The sequence below is a fragment of the Lynx canadensis genome, chromosome C2, assembly GCF_007474595.2.
Source record: "Lynx canadensis isolate LIC74 chromosome C2, mLynCan4.pri.v2, whole genome shotgun sequence".
NCBI classification, from domain to species: Eukaryota; Metazoa; Chordata; class Mammalia; order Carnivora; family Felidae; genus Lynx; species Lynx canadensis.
The window spans coordinates 12,209,185-12,232,337 of NC_044311.2; the positions used below are offsets into that span (position 1 = coordinate 12,209,185).

Here is a 23,153-nt window from a genome sequence, read left to right on the forward strand (position 1 = left end):
CCCGACTCACAGAAAGGGACAGAAGAGAAAAAAAAAAAAAAAAAAAAAAGACACACGGGAAAGAATTGCAAGGTGTTCTTCATGTACAGTTCGGTGAAATAGTTTATGCTGTCTTAAACAAATTACTTCTACATTTAGTATCCCTTTACATCACATATTTGAAGCCTAACTCAGCGAAGGGCTCAGAGAATCTCCCACGTGGCATTTTACTTAGGCCCTAGAAATTAGGGGCGCCTGGGTGGCTTGGTCGGTTGGGCGTCCAACTTGGCTCAGGTCATGATCTCACGGTCCGTGAGTTCGAGCCCTGCGTCGGGCTCTGTGCTGACAGCTCAGAGCCTGGAGCCTGCTTCCGATTCTGTGTCTCCCTCTCTCTCTACTCCTCCCCAGTTCATGCTCTGTCTCTCTCTGTTTCAAAAATAAATAAACGTTAAAAAAATTTTAAAAATAAAATAAAAAAATAAATAAAAGTGACATGATTAATGTCCACTGTTATAATTGCAAAAGCCAAAATAAAACTCTGGCATCCTTGAAAATGTGCACCATTCTCTGCCTGTTTCAATCCGCTCCTCATAAAGTTGCCATCTTGGAGGACTGTGTCCAACACCAAGGTTGGTTTGACCTCTTTCCTCCCATCTCTGACCTCTTCAGATGCAAAATACGTGTGGTCTTGAAAGGTAGTCTCTATATCTGGAGCAGGGGTTGTCTAGGGAAGGGTCAATAAGGCCTCAATGACCATCAATTTGCAAATATAATCTCCCGTGGGAAGGATTCTGAATGCGTGCGACTGAGTGCACACGCGTGCCCACATGCCCACACACACTCACCAGCTGTTCCCCTCCCGGCAACAAGCTCACTGCTTGCAGCAAGGCAAATGGGAGGCAGGTTGGAAGCAAGAAGCAGCTGAGGTACAGCCCTCACCTGGAAAACAGGTAGGCCATGTCCACAGGGGAAGAGCAACTTTAACAGTACCACCGCTGGGGTGTTAAATTCCAGGACACCAATGGGCAATATGTCAACAAGGATAAGAAGAGCAGAAGTAAGGGTACAGATAGAACGGTCCAACCAGGAATACAGACAGCGTGTCTGGCATCCACGCAACCTAGGGTTGGCTCCCGCAAAGGCAAACGGGCCCTTGGCGAGAGAGCTCAAGGGTTCTGGAACTAACACTCCAGCAGGCACGAGAGAAGCACGCCCTTGCTGAGCAGGTCCCTCCTGGTAAAGGAAATGCCACAACCGGAATCCTTACTCTAGGGTGGCTAGCGGGGAACAAAGTGAAACCCAACTTGGCACGATCACACAACGAACCATGCCTATTTAAAAAACCCACTTATCCTTCACCCCAAAGCTACTGAAAGTCTTGGCAAAAATGACAGGCATGAAGCAAGAGCACCTCCCTCCCTGCCCCCACCGCGAGGGGGGGTGTGTGTTGTGTGCGTGCCCAGAGACGGTTGCTTTTTGGTTCGGGTAACAAACTGAAGGCTGAGTCTTCTGTGCCCCCCAAGTAAAAGTAGGGTGTCTCTTCCTTGTGAAGCTTCTAGAGCCCAACGAATGGAAGGAGGAAGGAACTGTGGGCCGTGAAGGAAAGCTGCTGTATAATCCCTGGGCAGCTCCCCGAGCCTCTTGCCTGCCATCGCCTCGCTGCTTAGAGAACTAAAATTGCAGAGAGGAAATTCAATTAGAATACTTGAGTCTGGGGAAAGTCCTTAACTGCTTTCTCCACTCACTCCTGTAACAGTGCTCCCTGGCAGGCAAAGCCAACTCTGAAAAACATCTTCAGATGCAGTTGAGCATAGGAAGGGAGAATACGATGGAATAAATACAGACTTCTTTGTGCTGAAACATTTGCTCTGAGCCATTAAAGGGGTTTGTCAACATCCACTCGAAAACAGAAACACAATAATGAAATTAACTTTGGGTCCAAATTATTTTTATCCTTGGCAAGAACGTACGCGTCTGACACGGTATGGGGGCGCAGCTGACATCAGTTAAACGAACAAATGAGTCAATGAATGAATGAGAAGAACACCACGACGAAAAAGGCACTGGCATGCACGAGCAGGGGTAGAGCCTTTCCATTTCCACATCTGGCTGTTAGCTGGGCTTTCCTGGAAACGGACCTTAAGGCGAGATTTCTGCGGCGAGTTTCTGGAGAGGCACCTGTAAGGGATGAAGGAAGGAGCACTTCCTGCAGCAGGAGCTGAGCCACAATGCAAGGTCACAGCGAATGACTCCCTGATCCCTCAGAAGATGTAAAGCTAAGATGGCCAGTCAGGGCGGTCCCAAAGGAGGCAACGTGGCCTGGCATTTTGGACCCTGGAGTCAATCAGTCACGGGAGGCTGGCTCCCCATGGGGAGGGGCAAATTTGAGCAGAGGCCACGTGAGGGCAGAAGCTCCAGTCAGTGGAGGGAGGGAAATTAGCTGGAGGGACTCGGGTGATCCCTCAGCGGCGACTGGTGCCAGCAACTGAGGGGGTGAGAGCTTCAGTGCGGAGGAGGGTGGGCAAGATGTGCGACAGCACCTCTCACTTCCCTTTCTCTTTACCGACACTCCACCCCCACGGGAGTATTTGTCTTTGCTGAGACAGGTAGAAAAACAACACTCGCTGTATTAACTCTTCATGGTGGGCACACCAAGGAAACAGGGAGGTCTCCTCCCCGCTACATGCTCACATCCTCTGAGACAGCGAATAACGCCTCGTTCCAGAGATTGGAATTTCACAGCGACTCGATTAATGTGCCATCAGTGGGGCTTGGACTACAGGTCAAAATATCTATCAGATGAGCCTGTCTGGGGTCGCAGAAGTAAACTCTCACGTCACGGTGGAGATTTAAGTAAAGGTGATCAGCAGAGACCAGACGCCAAGGAGGAAGCTTTGAGGCCATAACAATCTGGTGCCTCAATCTTTCCTGCATTCGACTCGATGGGTGGTCCCCTAGCCTCCCCTGCACTTTGACTCCTCAGACGAGGAAGCCTGTTTTGCTGGTAGGAAACCACAAGTGTGAAAATGTTCACACTTATACTGCAGGCCGATCCCTTGTTCATTTGACGGATCCTCTTTCTGCCCTTCAGAATGATGGAGAACGAGTTTATTATAGTTTCCCCTTGAGCGGCCATCCAACGTCTCTCAACAGAGCCCATGTCTTCTCTTTACTGGACTCACCATGTCAGATTGTGAGGAACAGCTGACACATCACAAGCTTCCTAAGCCTGCAAGCGTACCGGCCCCTCTTCCTCTGAACACGCTCTTTGTCAAAACCCCTTTCGCAAAGACGGTGCTCAGAACGGGACCTGATGAGGTTGGCAGGTAGAGCAAGCCGTCACGACAGCTACTGGCTGTTAACATTCTTAAGAAACTCGTTCATCCCCTGGTATGTATCGAAATTTGCAAGCTTTTCAGATCTATCATCAAGGCTAACTGTATGTGGTCTGGAGAAAGTCTCAAAAGACTTCTTCTCCAAAAGGCGGTGGGGTGGGTGGTGGGGGGCGGTGCAGGGAGACATTTGGGTTTATCTTCTCATTCGCCGGGATGCCGGGGTGGCTCAGTCGGTTAAGCGGCCAGCTTCGGCTCAGGTCATGATCTCACACGGTCTGTGAGTGCGAGCCCCGCGTCGGGCTCTGTGCTGACGGCTCAGGGCCTGGAGCCTGCTTTGGATTCTGTGTCCCCAACTGCTCTCTGCCCCTCCCCCACTCGTGCTCTGTTTCGCTCTCTCAAAAATAAATAAATGTTAAAAATACTAAGAAAATAGATAGATAGATAGATAGATAGATAGATAGATACAGATATTCTCATTTGCCAACTGACCAGGAAACGCATAGGTTACTTAAGAAAAAATTGGCTGACAAATTTAAAACATCAGAGTAAGTCTGCAAATGCTGTATTTCATTAATGAATTTATACATTTTATAAAAGAGGACTCTTTTAATCTCTATTTTCCTTTTATCTCTTGCTCTTACTCCCAATCCCAAACTATGAATGAATCAAAGGATTTATGAGCACCGTGCGTGCGTGTGTGTGTGTGTGTGTGTGTGCGCGTGCACGCATGTGTTGAAGGGGGAATGAGAGAGAGAAAGAGAGAGAGAGAGAGAATATGAAGGGAATGTGATCCAAGAAACAAGCAGTTCTGATCCCAGAGCGAGATGGATTATGTAGCCCAGTGGTGCTGTGAGTAACATGGCCAGGACTTCTGACTAATGAATGGGCTGTTTTTCTGGTTCTCCTAAGAACTTCCCTGTTTTTGACAAGGTCTTTCCTCTTTACACAGCCACCTTTCATCCCCTCTCCTCCCATAAAACAAGACTGACATTGCCTCAGAGAAACAAAGCTCCTGGTATCACTCTGGGGTACCGAGCGGGAGGTTGTCAGTTAAAACGACAAGTGGCAAATGTCTCTCCTTCATACAAGGAAGGGGTCCCAGACTTATTGTAAACACTTCAGGCCATCTTATACACTGTCACACCCACATGTAAACAGAGCCACGGGGGTGTGTATGTATCTGAAAACATACAGAATATCTCCGGAAGAGAGGCTGCCTGAGGGAAAGGGACAAGTCAGGGGGCCAGGGGACACCCTGACTTTACGCACGGCAGCGCGCATCACTCAGAAAAGAGAGAAAAGGCAGATTTTCAGAGGCCACTTACCAGACGGCCAGACAGACTTCGTGCGGCCTCTCGCAGATAGACGTGATGCTGCAGTTGCTCAGGCAGGATTTCTGGCTGTCACAGGTGGAAGATCTCACGTCACAAAATTTGCACAGTTGCGGAAACTTGATGATCCCATTGTTGTCGGTGACCATCATGCCATTGTTAACTGGGGAGGGAAAAGCAGGACACATTAAGTGAGTATCTAACTGCTAGGCAGCCTGCCAGCGAACCCCCCGATGATGTGCTGCAATTGCGAATGAAATAAAATCATGCCTCTATGTCAGATCAGAATTTCCTTCACACAGGCGATTCGTAATGAAAGCCATTTCAGGGTGGTGGTGGCCGGGGCGGGGGGACGTCTGAGTAACTTCTTGACTTTGTCAGGGGTTACCTAAGGCACTCTATCTACAAACAATCATTCCATCCAGAAACAGCGAACTGATCGGTCTACTGCATAGTTCTGGGTGCTGGAGGCACAGAGAACACTACCTTAAGGAAACCATCATTCAGCTGAGTGGACAGACAAGGAAACAAATGAGGGTAGGGTAACCCAAAATAGAAACACAGAAGATACAGGATCCTAACGAGGGCCACCACTTAGATGGGCAGAGAGAGGTCACAATGGAGCAGAGTTGTGCGGTACAAAAGCGTGTGGGCCAACTCAGAGGAGACACTGTAGGTGAGGCAGGACACTGCCGTCATTCTCCTCACCTGCATGGGAAGAGCTACAAGGGCGTTCTTGGCCAGAGACTGGTTCTAACTTCTCCCCATTGCCTTGAAGGAAATCAGTTAATCAACCAACACTGACTGTCTCTGAGAGAGAATCCCCAAAATTGGCAAGGCTCCAGGCGCCGGAGTCCCGCAGGTGAGTGAAAGGTGAGTTCTACCTCGAGAATCTACCACCTGCTACGTCTCTGACTTTATCCACCGCCACACCCCCACCAGCCCCTTTACTCCTTACCCGTTGCCTTTTAAGACACATAGGCCTTCCCCGGAAGAAGCCGAGTTCCTTCCTCCCCAGAGCCTTTCACTTGCTATTCCCTTTGTCTGGCTTTTTGTCACCTTCCTGGTCTCCAGTTAATGTGACCTCTTCATCCTAAAGCAACCCACAAGTAACTACCACAGAATTCTGTTTTATCTCCTGCACAACTATCTCAGTCACTTACTTGCTTACAATCTATCCACCAAGATGCAAGCTCCATGAACTTTCATCTGCCCTGTTTACACACTGTATCTCTAGTGCCAAGAAGACGACCTGCTACATAGAAGGTATCCAAAGTATTTGTCAGATGACTACGTGAAGAATGAATACATAAAGGACTAACTATAAGAAGTTCACATTTGGCTTTTTGTATCAAGCGGGAAAGGATACATAACTTCTTCCTTCAGATTGGGGGGTGGCGGGTGTGATTATACATGCAATATTCATTCACAGTCATCAATAACATACTGAAGACAGACTTTTCTTTGCAAGACACATGCTGCATGTTAACAGACCATTAAAAAGGGGATAACACTACCTTCCCTTATTTTTCCTGCATGAGATCCATTTCTACTGGCAAAAGTGGAAGTTCAATGGATGAGTTTGAGAGTCAAGAGAAGTAAAACAAGGCTACTGCGGGTTGCGGGGGGAGGGCGCCTGGGTGGCTCAGTCGGTTAAGCGTCTGACTTCAGCTCAGGTCATGATCTCACAGTTCTTGAGTTCGAGCCCCACATCCGGCTCTGTGCTGAGAGCCTGGAGCTTGAAGCCTGCTTCAGATTCTGTGTCTCCCTCTCTCTCTGCCCCTTCCCCACTTGTTCTCCCTCCCTCTTTCTCTCTGTCTCTCAAAAATAAATAACATTAAAAAAAATAAAAAATAAAGACAAGGCTACTAGGCATTTGGTCAACAAACATGACCTCAGAGACACTTATCAACTGGACTAAGAAAGATTAGGTGCCTAGACCACCTGTAGCACCATAACAGTCACTGGCCATTAGGAAGCTGGGAGGTACGTTTCTCCCAGGGATCACCCTTGGAAAGGCCTGAGGAGAGCCTCCCCATCTCCTCCCTGTGTCAAGCATGCTCCTGCCTAAAGCCAAAGGAACGACTTCATCACCCACCCCCTGTCTCTCCCTGTCCCGTGAATTTCAGATTTCTGTCATCCACACTTTGCCACGAAACCCTCTTCATCACTTGGGCACAGCACCTGTTTCCTGGGTCTCTAAAAATACAAACATATATAAATTTAAGATTTACTTTCTTGTGGTAACATTAAATATAGAAGAAGAAGAAGAAAAAAAAAAAACCAAACCCATTCATCCCTCGCAGGCCTCAAGTTCATTTCAGGAAGTATATTTTTAGGCAACAAACTATTTTGAAATTTGTCTCCCAGACCCAGAGCTCTATGCTAAGCTAAAAATACAGGCTAAAATACTTTCTGAACCTTGTGTTCAATTTGGGACTAACACGACAATGAATATATATATATATATATATATATATATATATATATATTTGCAATAGTTAGATTTGGATCTATTTATGAAATAACTAACTTAACCCTTTAGATTTCCCTATAAGACATTTGTAAAACAACAAAAAGCTGGAGCATGTTGTATTTATGTGAATTTTTTTTTTTTTTTTTGGTATAGAGTATGTTTCAGACAGACAAACATGCATTTGCCAGAAGCTTTGTTCTTTTTAAATATAAAATGAAGCCTCCATGAAATGGAATTAAGCCTTCTAGCATTTTAGGATTTTAGCCTGTGTTAGCGGTTACCGACTTTGAGGGCATGTTAGAATCAATCACCTACGGAGCTTTTAAAAGATAATGAGGCCCAGGCCCCACCTCCAGATACACTGATTTAATTATGCTGGAAGGCAGCCTGAGCATCAGGATTTTAAGAAGCTGCCTGGATGATCCTAACGTGCACCCAAGGCAGAGAATCCTGACCTAGAATTAACTGAAAACAACATGACCGGCGCAAAACAAAACAAACAACCCTCCCACCACACACGCACACACACTTGCGCACAACACATACACACACACGCGCGCGCGCGCACACACACACACACACACACACACACACAACTTCTGTGACCGTAATGGAGCAGCCCCTCCATAAAGCCAGGAGTACCAGCCCCTAAAAGGAGTCCTTCTCAGGGATGGCTAGTGCTTTTCTAACACAAGCTAAGAAGTGTGAGAAAAGTCAGGAGAGGAGTGCAAACAGTGAGTCCACTGTTGGAAGCCACCAGGGCAGCCGCAGACCTGTTGACAAGTAGAAGGGCTTTAGATCTGATGCCTACAAAGCACAATCAACAGTGAAGACACCAAAGAGGGCCATCAAAGAAGAGAAAGGCTAGAGAAGGGCCGCCAAGCCACACAGCTCTGGGGGTGGCATTCCGACCGCAGTGTGTGCAAACGGGGCCCCTGGAGACATGCAGGTCTACAAAGCCGGCTGCCTACGGCAAGACCCAGAAAGGGAAGGCCTTTGCAATGAACCCTGGGAAAAAGGCAAACAGCCAACTTCACTCCCTACTTGGAGGTACAGGTGTGTGTGTGTCGGGGGGGAAGGGACAGTTGACAGTGGGGATTCATACACATCAAACACCTACTGTGCACCAAAGGATGTTAAGTTATCACATATCGCGTCGTAAGTACCCAGTGAAGAGGCCTCATCTTTCTCTTTATTATTGTAAAAGCGACCACTGCTAAGGTGAACAGACTTTTTAAGGTTGAGCAGCTGTTTTTTATGTTTTTGTTTTTCTGAAAAATTTGAAAGCCTTTACCCGGGGCATATTCACTATCATTTCTTGCCCTCCCTTCTCCAGCCAGCCACTCCCTATTCACCGACCTCAGGAGGCTCCCTACCTTGACAACTCCAGCCAGCCAGTAAACATCAGCCTCTGCTTTAAGCCAGTGTTCTCCCTTGTGAATACGTGTGCTGGTGGCATAGAGCGAAATGTAAGGGGCAAAGCTTCTCTTAAGCTTTGTTGGAGGTCATCTAGTTTTGCTAAAAACTTTATGAAGTCACTCTGAAGAGATGGGGGAGACATACTTAGGACGTTTTGGTTATCATTTCAGAGGGCTGACTTACAGACTCCCTGAAGATCCACAAGCCCCCCACCGCCGAAGATTCCAAGGACTAGCCCAGAGTCCTCAAGAATCACCGATAGCACCCTAAGTAGCACACCGCTATTCAGAGTTGGGGGGGGGGGTTCCTGGGGGGGGTGCAGGAAGGGCCCTAGTAGCTATTCACCACGTGCATGATTCCATCTGTGCATTCCAATCAACAGAAGAAGTTACCATTGCAACCTCAGGTATCAAACATCTTATGTTTGTGAATACATGTTTGTGAAGCCAAAGTAATGAAAGGTGAGTGGATATATGTGAATCGCATATATCCAGGGACAAAGATATTACCCTAAACACCACAACAAAAGCCACCTAATTAACCCCACAGTAGACCCTAACCAACTTCCAAATTACTTCCAATTCGGGTTAAATTACCCTCCTGCATCTTTAGTTAATATGTTCTCATTTAGTGTCTCTATGCCCTCTGTGCACAGCTGACCATCTTCAGGGAATTTTCTACCCATACCAGGCAAATCAGCTATTCATAATGTCCCCCAGAAAGAGGTTCCAATAAGAACATCTCTCACCTAGAAAGTCATTCGCTAAAGGAAGTGAGCCTGGGTAGCCTCCTTCAGCATATGATGGGGTCACATGGCACACCGCATTTCACTTCTCTTCAAACAAACCCATGAGTAATACCAAGACCTTCAGTCTAGCTCATACTGCCTTCCTCATTTTAGGGCACATTTTCCCCAAACTCATTGCCTGGAGACACAAGTTCCAGGTCTTGAGAATATGAATTGAGTAAAAGCTTAGCTGTGTCTATTTCTGGAACAACACTGTTGTCTTTGAAGGTTAGTGATGAGCAGCCTAATAAGGCTTAGACTTATTCCAGATAAATATTAGATATGACTATCGGATAGGAATTCTTAGTCCGTTATCTTTGGAACGGTGGCAACTGTTAACTGAAGTACTAGGTGAAATCTCAAGATTCTACACATAATCTTAAACACTTCACCAGAAATGCACTCCCGTGTGTTTGAATTCATGCATCTATCTCTTGTTGCCTAGTGATGCATTTTGGGGGGCACCTAAGAATGAATTCGTTCTACAAACACCTGTGGAGGTCTTGTTTAGTGCTATTTATTTCAGAGCAGGACCACTAAAATTGATACAATTACCTGCAGCATCTCAAAGAATAATCCATGGCAACTGGTGAATAGAACTCCACATGCTTCTGAGAAGTGCTTCTCAGATGTTACGAGGGGCACAAAGATTTGGGGAATATGTTTAAACCCCCAGGTGTGGGCTACTGTATTCGCTCATGCAATTGTGGGGCTTGCAAGTCCAAAATTTAGAGGGCAGGCCAGGGCTTGGAAACCCAGGCAAGAATGAATGCTACAGCACTGAGACAGAATTTCTTCTCGGCGAAACCTCTTCTGCTCCCAAGGCCTTCCATCTGGTTGGATGAGGCCCAATCACATTACCCAGGGTAATGTGACTTGACTTAGAGTCAACTGATTACAGTTGTTAATCACATCTGCAAAGTACCTCCACAGCAACACCCAGGTTAATGTTTGATTGAAGAGCTGGGCCCTGTAACCTGGCCAAGTACTCATTAAACTGAGCATTACAGGTAGAAACTGAGACCGTTCCCAGATTCTGCTGATGCCGCTGGTTCACGTGTTGGGGAGCAAGGCTAGGGGGAGCCCAGTTTTTGCCTGGCCATTATTTCCCCTTCTCCACTCATACTGGATCCAGCAAAATTAAATACCGTTCCTCACCTTTTTTACAGGCGTGTCTCATCTTACAGTTCTTTCCATCTGCTTTTCTCTTGAGTCTGGCCTCTTAAACGATCACAGGCCCAGAGGCTCTGATCACCATATGGGCCCAGAATTGAAAGACTTGTTCTCTGAAAGAAGGTTTTTAATTGCAGTTGGCATTTCGGAGTCAGACACTGAGGCGACCATCTGGCAGACAGCCGCCATGGTCTGTGATGCTGGCAACAAATGCCCCACGGCCCCCGAGACCAGGTGGGACAAGTGTATTGGCCCGTCACACACGTCCTCCCTCCAGAACAAAGCAGCAAGTCAAGCAGCCTCAGAGCAGGCCCTTCATAACTCTTCACGGAAGAAAGACATTTCCAAGGGAATAAAATACTTTGGCCTATGACTATAAACAAACAAATAACACCTCGTGATTAAGTCGAAGATATTTTAGGAATATTTTTCTTCTCTACAGCATAGCTGGAAATCGTAACACAACACAATACCTTCTATTTTAGTTTTAAAAGTATTTTAACCGCCATTCCCTAAGTAATTGTAAATATCTGGAGAGCGGGGGAGGTGGGCTCTTCTTCAAGTGATAGTCCGGCAGGGTCTCTGAAGGACCAGGATGAGTCCTAGAGAAACCATCGCTTAGTTAACTTGGAGACCAGAGTATGGGCAGGAAAGAAACAGAGATAAGTGGCCTGAATACATCAATTCTTTTCGTGCAAATGTTCTATGATAATACTTTTAAAAAACCTTCCAAGGATGACCGAAACAATACTCGAAAATCTCTCTGAAATGGCAGAAAAATCATTCTAGTCAAAAACCTAATAAGAAAAGACGTATCCTTTCACACTGAAATTGCCTACCACATGGCCAACCTTTAAGGATCTGTCAAGCGTCTGTGATATTCTCCACGTCCCAAGAGATTTAAAACAAACATCTGCCCTCCTGGGGCTTACCTTCTAGTTGGAGAAGAAAATTATCAAATGTAACTGACTTGTCTTTAAATGCAGGCATGAGGTCAAAAAAAGGAGAGAGACTGGCACAGGAATACCCAGTTTTATGGGGGGTGGGGGGTGGGGGGTGGGGATCGGTCCTTGAAGAATGGGTGGCTTTGGCAAGGGAAGGACAAAAAGGCACTCTGCGGGGCGCCTGGGTGGCTCAGTCGGTTAAGCCTCTGACTTCAGCTCAGGTCATGATCTCATGGTCCGTGAGGTCGAGCCCTGTGTTGGGCTCTGTGCTGACAGCTCGGAGCCTGGAGCCTGCTTCGGATTCTGTGTCTCCCTCTTTCTCTCTCCTCCCCTGCTCATGCTCTGTCTCTCTCTTCTCAAAAATAAATAAACGTTAAAAAAAATTTTTTTTAATTGAAATAAAGGCACTCTGGGCTGAGCAAATAGCTCAGACCAGGAGAGTCTGAGCAGAGATGAGATCTCTGAAGACAGAGAATCATTCATCAAATAGGCATCCTGCATTTGAGTGGCACATGCATGTTCTGGTGTGTATGCTATTCACAGGACTGGCTCGATAAGTGAGATTTACAAAAGGCAAGGAGAGTTGGGAAGGCAGAGCAAAAGCCCCGGGACCAGAAGCACAGGAGGCAAGAACTGAATCTCAGACGTAGTCTGCCTCCTCTCATAATAGAAATATTCTAATCTAGGAATGAACTGAAGAAACTCCAGGCCTGGTTTAAAAACTTAAAAGTCAGGGGCTGGCAAGTAAACTAATGAATCTGGACAGTTGTCAACCATCCTAATAAAACTCCAGCCTAAATTCACTAAAAAGTAGGTAACTGTGAATAAATCGGAGAGGAGGTGTGTGTGTGTGTGTGTGTGTGTGTGTGTGTGCGCGCGCGCCTGTGTGTGTGCGCGCCTGTGTGTGTGCGTGTGTGTTCCCTCCCTTTTTGACTTGTTCAGTGGAGGAAGTTAGCTTTGAAGGTTTGGGTTTCTTTATTTTTTTTTTCTTTAGCCTTTTTGGCTAAAATGAGTCGAATTGTTCACTATGGATTGTTTCAGGGAAACTGCATAAACCAATGTAGGAACTTGTATTCACCAAACAAATAAATGAAGGGATTAAGCTATGTTTCAAAGGGATTAATCCACTAGGGCATTTTACATTGAAAACTTGACTGTACCTTTAAAGGAGGATTTTAAAATTCTGATTTACAGGGAGATTTTTAAAAGCCATATATAGACTAAAACAAGTTGCAGCTGAATGGAAAAGTAATTGGCATTTTCTAGTGACAAACATAAAATAACTGAGCTAGAGTTTGATTGCAAACTTCTCAACTGAACACTCCCCAACCCCTATACTTCCAAATAGCTCCCAATATGCACACTCTGTTTTCTTGCTTAGCCCTGAATTTCTTGGATCACTGAGGATGAAGTGCAGCTTGAGTTCTCCGAAAACACTTTTGGAGGGGGGGTGGCGGGTATATGTCCCAGAATCAGGCCACATATCAGGTGACAAAACCCACACATTTTAAATGACTCTTGCAGATGGAAATATCTATATTACTGCCAAAGGCAGTATTTCCGAATACTAGAATTTTTGCCACAAAGAGCTGAAAAACTCTTAGCTCTCTCAATCATCTTCTTTAATGTTTAACAGGGATTTAGTAGAAAAACAGCCCCCAGAAAGCTGGGCAGGGGTGAGCAGTTGGCAACAAATGCCACTGTCCACACATGGCAATTTTAGTTTACCATTGAGAAAGCTGATTTTCACAGTGTGTTTATCTGGCAAAATCTTAACTCTACAGACTTTGAAATGAGCCAACACCAGGAGAATGCAGGGGCTGGGGTTGAGGAAAAGAGGAAACCAGTTGAATAAATTAAGCCACAACAATGCAAATGGGATACTATACCAAGTGAAGGAGTACAATTTGACACCATTTCACATACTGTCAAAATAACTATTCTGCTGGGAAATGCTTTAAAGTTAGTTGGTGCTTTATGTAAAGTAATAGTAACTGAGAAAACAATTCTCCCTCAGTTGATGTGACTTGGATGGTATACCGTGACAACAAGCAAAAGCACCCAGAGATTATTGCAAATAAATATGATTAACTCTCTTGGTGACAGTCAAAACAGCATTGGTAAATAGCCTGGCAGAGGCACCATAATGAGCACACGATTTATGGAGTGCTATAGCATTCCAACTCAACTCAAATAATTACCAGAAAAATTAGCCGACATAAGCAAACATGCATTACCTATCTGCTTTGTGAGCGGATATTAAAGCCTTATGGGGGCGCCTGGGTGGCTCAGTCGGTTAAGCGTCCGACTTCGGCTCAGGTCATGATCTCACGGTTTGTGAGTTCGAGCCCCGTGTCGGGCTCGGTGCTGACAGCTCAGAGCCTGGAGCCTGCTTCGAATTCTGGGTCTCCCTCTCTGTCTCTTTGCCCCTCCCCCACTCATTCTCTGTCTCTCTCTCCTTCAAAAATAAATAAACATTAAAAAAAATTTTTAAAAAGAACTCTTATGGAAAGGGTGGACATTATGAGACATAACCCTTTCTTTTCAAGATGCTTACAGTCCTGTAGGGAACCAAAAAAAAAAAAAAAAACAAACAGTACTTGTATGATTTTTATCAAAAAAACTTTGGAAATGGAAAGGCTCTTCAGTTTTGTGAAGTATGTGAAAATACTGGTCAAAGCAGATGATTCAGAGGCTCATGCTCTGGAAAAGGGCTGGAAATACGATAGCACTCAGGTGAAGTACTTCTTTAAGGGGTGAGGTTCGAGATGCTTGGTTTCTGACACCCAAATAAGCTGGGAGTAGACCAGACTGAGACACATTAAAGTGGGGATTGCATGAGCCACAGAGAGTCCACAGATGTGTTCTGTTTGGCCTAAACTATTGTCTTTTTAAAATGTGAACCAAGCGAGGCTCTTAGGTAGCTCAGTAGGGTAAGTGTCTGACTCTTGATTTCAGCTCAGGTTGTGATCTCATGGTTCACGGGTTCAAGTCCATGCTGTGCTTGACAGCGTGGAGCCTGCCTGGTATTCTCTCTCTCCCTCTTTCTCTGTCCCTTCCTCACTCTCTGTCTCTCTCAAAAGAAACAAATAAACGTAAAAAAAAATGTGAACCAAGTTTTCTTTCAAAAAAAATTTTTTTTTAACGTTTATTTATTTTTGAGAGAGAGAGAGACAGCATGAACGGGGGAGGGTCAGAGAGAGGGAGACACAGAATCTGAAACAGGCTCCAGGCTCTGAGCTGTCAGCACAGAGCCCGACGCGGGGCTCGAACCCTCAGACCTCGAGATCATGACCTGAGCCGAAGTCGGCCGCTTAACCGACTGAGCCACCCAGGCGCCCCCCAGGTTTTCAAATTAGGATATTTCACATGAAAAGCTGGCTTTCCAACTCCAACTAAGACAATTAAAAGATGGCGTGCCTGGGTGGCTCAGCTGGTTGAACATCCTACTCTTGATTTCAGCTCAGGTCATGATCCCAGGGTCATGGGATCGAGCCCCCACATCCAGCTCAGCACTGAGCATGGAGGCTGCTTAAGATTCTCTCTCTTGCTCTCCACCTCTGCTCCTCTCCCTCACTTGTTCTCTCTCAAATAAATAAAATGAAAAACAAAAAAGAAAATTAAAAAGATGTGGCAACCGCGGACCTACAGAGTTGCCATGACAATAGTCAGACGTTAGCTAGCGAGGGGTGGTAGGCCCTTGAGGTGGTTCGAGTACCCACTGGCCGGCTTGCCATTCACCGCTGCTCCCTCATGACTCCTACCCCCTGCCCGGCCCCTGCGGCCACCTGAAGCTTTACCATTAATGATTTTTTTTTAACATATCTGTTCAACTCTCTATTCCAACATTAGAGGTTTAACTGGAACGCCAAAAACTCACGTATAACTCTCTAATATGGTAATTTTCCAATATGTATTTGATTCACTAACGTGGACACTCACGTTTCAAGAAAAGGAAAATGTTCTACTTTAGAAATCAGAACTGTATGGGAGAATAATAATAATACTAGTTATTTCTACACCATTTATTGAACGCAGACCAAACGCCTAGTCCAGTACCAAGAGTGAGGATTATTTCGTTTGCTCATCACAACCACCATGGCATTTTGTCATCACCATTTCACAGATGGGGAAATTAAGGGTCAAAGAGGTGAGATGACTATTCAAGGTCAATGAGACACAGCTAATGAGAAACAAAGCCACAAGTCACATGAAAACCCTCAGCCTCCCTGACACTAGCAGTGTGACAGATGTCCCCATTGTAAAGGTTCCTGAGAAGCACTTAACAGTCCCTCCAGCAGAAGGCAAAGATACTGAGTGTGGCCAGAAGTAGTAGAGGGGGGTCATGTAGGGCCAGGGGAGCAGCACGTTTCTGAGAAAAGAGCTTTGGTTCTTTGTAATTCCTTTGCTTATTTTAGGAGACATATAGAATCACAGTCAGCTTGTGAAGTCCAAGGATTTTAAGGTCAAAGACTTCAGAGTTCAGGATCTGCCACTATTAAGGCTGTAGGACCAAGGCAAGCCACTTCTTGAAACCCCCTTCTCTTGATCAATGAAATGGTACTCTCTAGGGTCAGGATGAAGTGAAAACATGCTTGAAGTACATGAGAAAATCATGTGGACAATAAAAAGTGCCACACAAGCACTCTGGTTAGAAAAGTAACACGGCATGCAAACACTCCCTCACAAACGAAAATTACAGGAAAGGCACAAGATAATTAAAAGTCTGGTAAATCTATGCCTCCTCATCACCAGAATGCAGCAGTCTGATGACCTCTACAAAATATTTCAGGAAATTTGAGCGAATAGACAAATTGAAATACGGTAACTTTTTGTTACCAGCGACCTGGAGCCAAAGCTTTCAAAGAGATCTAACCGAATCAATCACTGTTTGATAACAAAGCTCCCAAGAGTGCTTTGGATCTTTAAACACCCTTCTAGAACCAAACCATCTGGTTTTAAAATACTGTTCAGAACCAGCTTAGGTCTGGCAACTAGGTAGTAACTGGAGGATCGAGTTCGATTTTCAAATCCTCTGCTGACCCTTGCACCACATTCAACATGAAGAGCTGATCTGCCTTGGCTTTGAGGCACTTCGTGTGTCATTTGGCAACATGCTAATAATATTAGTGAATTTGACGGGCAGCCGTGGGGAGGCAACGAGGCGCCTTAAGATTATGGAATTCTAAAATGTTGAAATGAAGTTATGTTTGGCCTTCTTTCTCAAGGAAAAACCCAGCACAATGTGATTCACAGCTGATGAGGAACATGGAGAGGAATATAAGCAACCATTTTCCTAGATTTGTAACTATCTATCCAGTTAAGAAGCGTTCTGTGCCATTCAGATACACGGAAAGCAATATTCCTTAATCTCTTTTCCTCGAAGCCGTCTCCTCATGTAAAAATTAATTATGTGACATTGCTGTACAGTTTCCCCTCGAGGAGAATTCACGCTGGGAGTAGAAGCGGGTTGCAGCAGAGAAGACGCTGAACTAACTGTGTGCCTGGCTTTGCGTTCTTGGCCAACTACCCGACCACACTGTGCCCATCCTCTGACCGGTCAAATAGGTGGGCTGAACACGACGATCTTTAAGTCCCTTTCGTTTTGGAAAACACTCACAGTTCAACCCCCAAGAGTCAAGAAACCTGAATAATTCAGGTGTGCCCCAGCACTGACCTGGCAGTCCTGGTTAAGCAGAATGAGATGCTATGTTTCAGCTTATAAGAAAAAACGGCTTCAGGACTATCAAGCGGTGTGATTTCAGTTTTGCTGTCTCTGCTCCTTGAGAAACCACACTCTCTGCAACTTTGGGAGGTCCACGTCCCCCATTAATACTCGGGCTTAACCCCGATCACTGAAGTTGATCCATCTTGCGGGAACAAACATTTGTGCATCCCGAGGTTTGAAGGAAGGAAAATTATGTCAGATGACAAAGGATCACTTTCCATTCAGCCCGTGTAGGCATTTCCTCTAATTTTATGGGGGATGTGGAGGAAATTCTGGCTTACAGCACAGACATTCACTCTAGCCATTTAAAAAAAAACAACCTTCAGCATTAGAAACATGTCTGTTTACTCTGAATCCATTTCTGGGCTCAGCTTGAATGATAAGTAATAATAACATGTATAACTGTACAAAAACATCCCATTACTTGATCTATGCCTTGACTGTGTCTGGCAAGTGGCTGTGAGAGATTAGATTATTGCTTCCATTTTACAGAAGACGGAGGAGCTGTTTAGGTAGCTTGCTGAGGCTGGCAGGCAGTAGGATATCAGCATCATGAGGTCAGGGACTATCATCTGTCTTGTTCCAAGAGGGACAGCCTCGGCCCAGGGTCTGTCACAGAACAGGGCTCAATAAATGTTGAAGTAAAAGCCAAAATTCAAAACCAAGCTCCTTCTACTAGGCCATCTATTTGAGGCTGAATTTTCCCTCAAGTGAAAATTAAGGCAAAGAAAGATGGTCGATTTTAAGAAAATGAAAGTAACAACCAGTTCTGGTACAGTTTCAGCATGATGTTTAAAACTGTGACCCACTCGTAAAAGATTCTGGGGAGGCTTTTCATTGACTAGCAGCTGCCAAACTACCTTCGACTAGTTGGCACGAGAAAACTAAAGGGTGCGTTCGGATTCACTTTGGTTTCTAAGATAACAACAAACGCTTTGAAGCCTCCCTTCATATTTTTCAAGGAGAGGAAGTGAAATAAAAAAAAAAAAAAAAGAAAGAAACACGTTTTAAGCACTGGGAAGCCTTCAAGGAGGGACATCACAGGGCAGGAAATTTGAAATGAATTCTGAGAATCTGCTCTTGAACCGAGCAACTCTGTCGCTTTCTCGCAATACAGTTGGATGAGAACGTGTGGGGAGGGTTTATGCCTTTCCTGGGTATTCCTCACCCTTGTCATTAATGCCATTCACAGTAAACAGCATACAGGGCTCTCGTAAGGTAAGTAGCTGTGATCTGTATGATGCTGTCCTCCGATAGGTAAAAAGCCAACTGCCCTCCACGCTGTAACAAGCCCACTGCGGTTGGTAAGAAGAGAGAACAGCCATTTACCAGAGGATATTGTTTTCACTGTTGTCAACGGGCTGTGGCAGAGTCAAGATAGATCCCAGCAGTCATTTCAGTACAGAAAATGAGAACCACACCCACAGTCCTTGAGGGCTCTTCCCACTGAGTACTGGAATACAGTGGGCTCCTTCCATCTATGGGGACGGCCATATTTGCATACGGCAATAACATTTACTGCTAGGGCTAAGTGTGGAATAAGTAACTTCAACTTTGAAATGTTCTGAATTGTCTTTGACTGGGAGATCAAATTACGACACCTTTTAGTTCTTTAGAAGACTTTTTGTGCCAACTCCCATAGGCAGCTAACTTCTGCACCTTGGATTTGCCCTCGTCCGCCCCCCAACTCAAATAATCTTATTCATTAAACCTAACTAGTGCTGGAAACTACCTAATGGAGTGAGCGGCAAGATGTGTAAAATGCTGCATGGCCCCAGTGGTGACCGAGAAAGCACATTTTGACTACATTTCACCGACTCTCAACCATTTCAGTCTAATCTTTTTACCAACACCAATGGGGTTGTGGACTGGCTTCATTTCTTGAGGAGTCCAATGTAAAAATGTGTGTCTATAAATGTAAAAAAAAAAAAGAGAGACAGAGAGAGAGAGAAAGAGAGACCAGCAAAGATGAGAGACCACGGGGAAACCGAGAGGGTGTGAAGAGGTAACAAGCACGCTCTGGTTTTAGGGCATTTTGACATACTATTCCCTCCACCTAGAACATTCTGAAGATAGATGCCTTTTTCAGATAGGAATATGGTAGCCCTTTTCTAAAATTACACTCAGCCATCAGCCTCTGCTCCTTACTCTGCACTTATTATCCCAACATATTAGTAAAATCCTGTTTCTAGCTGGAGCATAATGGTCTTTGTTTAGTTCACTGCTGTCCTCTAGAATCTTCGACGCTGCCTGGCACGTAGTAGCTGGCATGCAATAAACACTTGTTTCCACTTTTCCATTTCCCTCCATCCTGCAACACCAAGTTTCACATCCCTTCCTTAGGTTCCCGGAGAAAAGTTCTACTGTTTCTGACAAATTCCTCTTATTTGTTAAAAAGTAAATTAATGCGTATTTGTAGCTGTTGGACAAGGAAGACAATAGAAAAAAAAAAAATTGGCATGTTGAACCCAGAACCCAGGTGTAGAGAGTGTGAACCGTCTGTGCAGTGCCTGAAAAAATAAAAAATAAAAAGCTCAAGATTTCAATAATCAAAGTTAGCAGTATAAAGAAGTTAGTTCAGAGGTCAGGAGAGTTTCCTTCCTGGGAAGAGCTCGTTCATGAAGGTAGAGGACCACGGGGCACCCAAGACAAGATGCTCTTGTCAAGGCACGTTGTTCTGAAGTCGAGGGCTCAGTCTGGAGCTGTGCTGTGTAATATGGTGGCCAGAAGTCCACGCGGCTTTCTAAATTTAAATAACTAAACTAACACACGTAAATAACTGAAGTTAAATAAAATCATATATTCACTTTCAAGTAGCACTAGCCATCTTCAAGTGCTTCGTAGCCACATATCGCCAGGATAGATCCAGAACATTTTCATCACAGCATAAAGTTCTATTGGACAAACACTGATCTGAAGAAATCTGAACAGACCTGGGCTCCTCAGCTTCCAGGGAGCTCTGAAATCAGAAGCTACAAGGGACATGGAAGGAGAAGTAGGGCAGAGCCAGAAAAGAAGTCCCATGGGGAAGAGACTGGCTTGGACGTTGTTTGTAATTAACGGTCCACCTTGACTTTTTTTTTTTTTTTTTTAGCTTATTTATTTTGAGAGAGAGAGAGAGAGAGAAAACACACGGGAGAGGGAGAGAGAGAATCCCAAGCAGGCTCTGCTTTATCAGTGCAGAGCCCAATGCGGGGCTCGAACTCAGTAACTGTGAGATCATGACCTGAGTGGAAACAGGAGTCGGATGCTTAACCAATGGAGCTACCCAGGTGCCCCAACATTCCATCCCGACTTCTTAAGGGATGTGTTATATATGAAATGATTGGCTATCTGTAGTATTACTGCTGAGGTAGGGACAGGAGACAATTAGGGACAGGGACTAGATCTCCTCAGTAAACCCATAAGCCATGAGTGGCAGCAACAGAAGGTCCCAGAAGTGAGAAAAATGGACCAAACTAGGTTTGCAACAAGCTGAAACCTGTAGAGGCTCAAGTCAGCTGGCACGACCTCTCAAAATGCAAATCCCTGTGCCTAAGATAAAAGACTGTTTAAAAAAAAAAAAAGTGAGGCTCATCTGACTCCTAAGGTATCAAGTAATTCTTATTAAGCCCCATTTCAATGACTGAAACATAATGCAGAGCCGAGGCGCACAGATTGAGTTTCCAGTCAAAGCCTACATAAGCCTAAAGCAAGGAAATTAACATTTTAGAAAAAATACTGGCTTCTTTTCCAAGGTTTTTTGGAGAGTTTAAGTCACGGCATGCCAAGTAAGGCTGAGTTTCTAGAAGAACGTAGCAGATAGGTGACCGATGGCAGAGAGAATTTATTCACAGGGGAAAATCCCAATGCCCTCAGGGAAAGCCACCTTGCTAGACTCTTCTGATGGAAGCTAAATCTAATTAAAAGCATTCCTCCAGGGCAAGTTTTCTCCTTGGAGATTTCTACCTGCCTCTTTAACTTCTCTTTATCCAGTATTTCCAGGAGGAGTTTGAATGTTTCATAATCCCTACCGCTCCACAGGCATTGACGTTAAGCATATTTTTTTTCTCCCACAAAATAATACTATTTTTATAGCCCTTTTAAGATTAAAACTAAAAACACAGATGATAAAAGAGGCCCCGGCTGGATCCTCCTAGAACAAAGTATTATAATTAAAGCGTACTACACTAAAGAGTATTTTCGTAAACAATAGAATATCATATATCCAAGACAGAAACAGCCTACAATTCCAAAGTACAGGACTGTAAAGGTATAAATAATGTAATCTGCCTATGATTATAGGTGCTAAGAAATTATCTGATTGTGCTTCATCAGAGGACTTGAAGGGAATGAGGATTTTAAGGATATTCTAGAACTGTTCTGTCCACGATGGAAGCCAATAGCCACAGGCGGTCATTTACATTTAAGTGTAACTGAGATAAAATAATATTTAAAACCCAGTTCCTTAGCTGCACCGGCCACATCTGAAGGCACAGGTGGCTAATGGTTAGCACAGTGGAGAGCACAGACATTAGACATTGTCACCACTGCAGAAAGTTCCAGCAAACAAGTGCTTGCTCTCTAAGAGGGCTATACAATTTGTCCCAATGTTGTCATGGTGACTATGAAGTAAAAAGCTCCCTAAATACCACATTTCTGAGCTATTGGCATCGTTCTCCACTCTAGTAAATTCCTTGCAGTGGTTTATATACGTTGTCCAATCAATCCAACCTCCCTAGTCTCAAGCCCATTAAAATGGCATTGGATATAATAAAAGTATTCCATTGAGGCTCTACCCAACTGAAACTCTAAATTCTTCAGATTTCTAAAAGTATGAGGCATATGTTTGAGATACTTGGGGTGTGAACACGTCAGGAAAGCATCTATAAGTGAGGTCTGGCAAAAGAAAGTGCCCCCTTGGAATTAATGAATTTGTGCCCCTGTTTGGTTTGTTCATACCTCATTCCAGAAGAGTCGGCAGACTACTTTGTATGGAGTGAGGTCAGCACAGAACCTAAAGATAAGGTGGAGACAGTAGAGGTTCTGCGATGCTTAAGAGTTTCCGCCTATATCTTCTGAGGTCCAACGAAAGAACTGTTCTTTTTTTTTTAAATTTTTTTTTTCAACGTTTATTTATTTTGGGGACAGAGAGAGACAGAGCATGAACGGGGGAGGGGCAGAGAGAGAGGGAGACACAGAATCGGAAACAGGCTCCAGGCTCCGAGCCATCAGCCCGGAGCCCGACGCAGGGTTGGAACTCACCAACCGCGAGATCATGACCTGAGACGAAGTTGGATGCTTAACTGACTGAGCCACCCAGGTGCCCCTTGCAGTGTTTTATTTATTTTTTTTTTAATTTTTTTTCAACGTTTTTTATTTATTTTTGGGACAGAGAGAGACAGAGCATGAACGGGGGAGGGGCAGAGAGAGAGGGAGACACAGAATCGGAAACAGGCTCCAGGCTCCGAGCCGTCAGCCCAGAGCCCGACGCGGGGCTCGAACTCCCGGACCGCGAGATCGTGACCTGGCCGAAGTCGGACGCTCAACCGACTGCGCCACCCAGGCGCCCCAGAACTGTTCTTTTCTTTAACAAAACCATTAAGTGCCGGTGATGACACCCTAACCCTGATGTGGGATCAGAATCCAGAAGGGCGCAGGTGCTGACCAGGTGCACAGGCAGGTTGGGATGGGTTCCGCTGCCCTCTGCTAGCTGCAGAGGCATCAGAGGAAAAGAGAAGAAAGGCATTCACAGCCTTCCATCACAAACGTCTGGCCTGGGGATGGTTGGGTTACGTCCCTGCTTACAATCCGCCAGTGACTTGGAGAATTAAGCCCAACTACATGGCCTGGCGTTTAAGGCCCCGATGATCTGAGTATCTTTCTGCTGAAGGTCTTATCAGAACCCCTATGATATGTTCACCCTTTCTTCCTTCTCCACCCCCAGCGTGTCCGCCTCCGCATATCATCTACCATCCCCAACGTGGTCTGCCCAGGCCTCA

General features: G+C 45.1%; 1 protein-coding gene across 1 annotated transcript in view; it reads right to left on the bottom strand.

Annotated features, from left to right (window-relative positions):
- Positions 1-23,153, bottom strand: part of TGFBR2 (transforming growth factor beta receptor 2) — an 89,733-nt gene that overhangs the window by 47,567 nt on the left and 19,013 nt on the right. Inside the window, 1 exon segment of the mRNA XM_030330092.1 lies at positions 4,640-4,808. Coding sequence (XP_030185952.1) covers positions 4,640-4,808 — 169 coding nt within the window.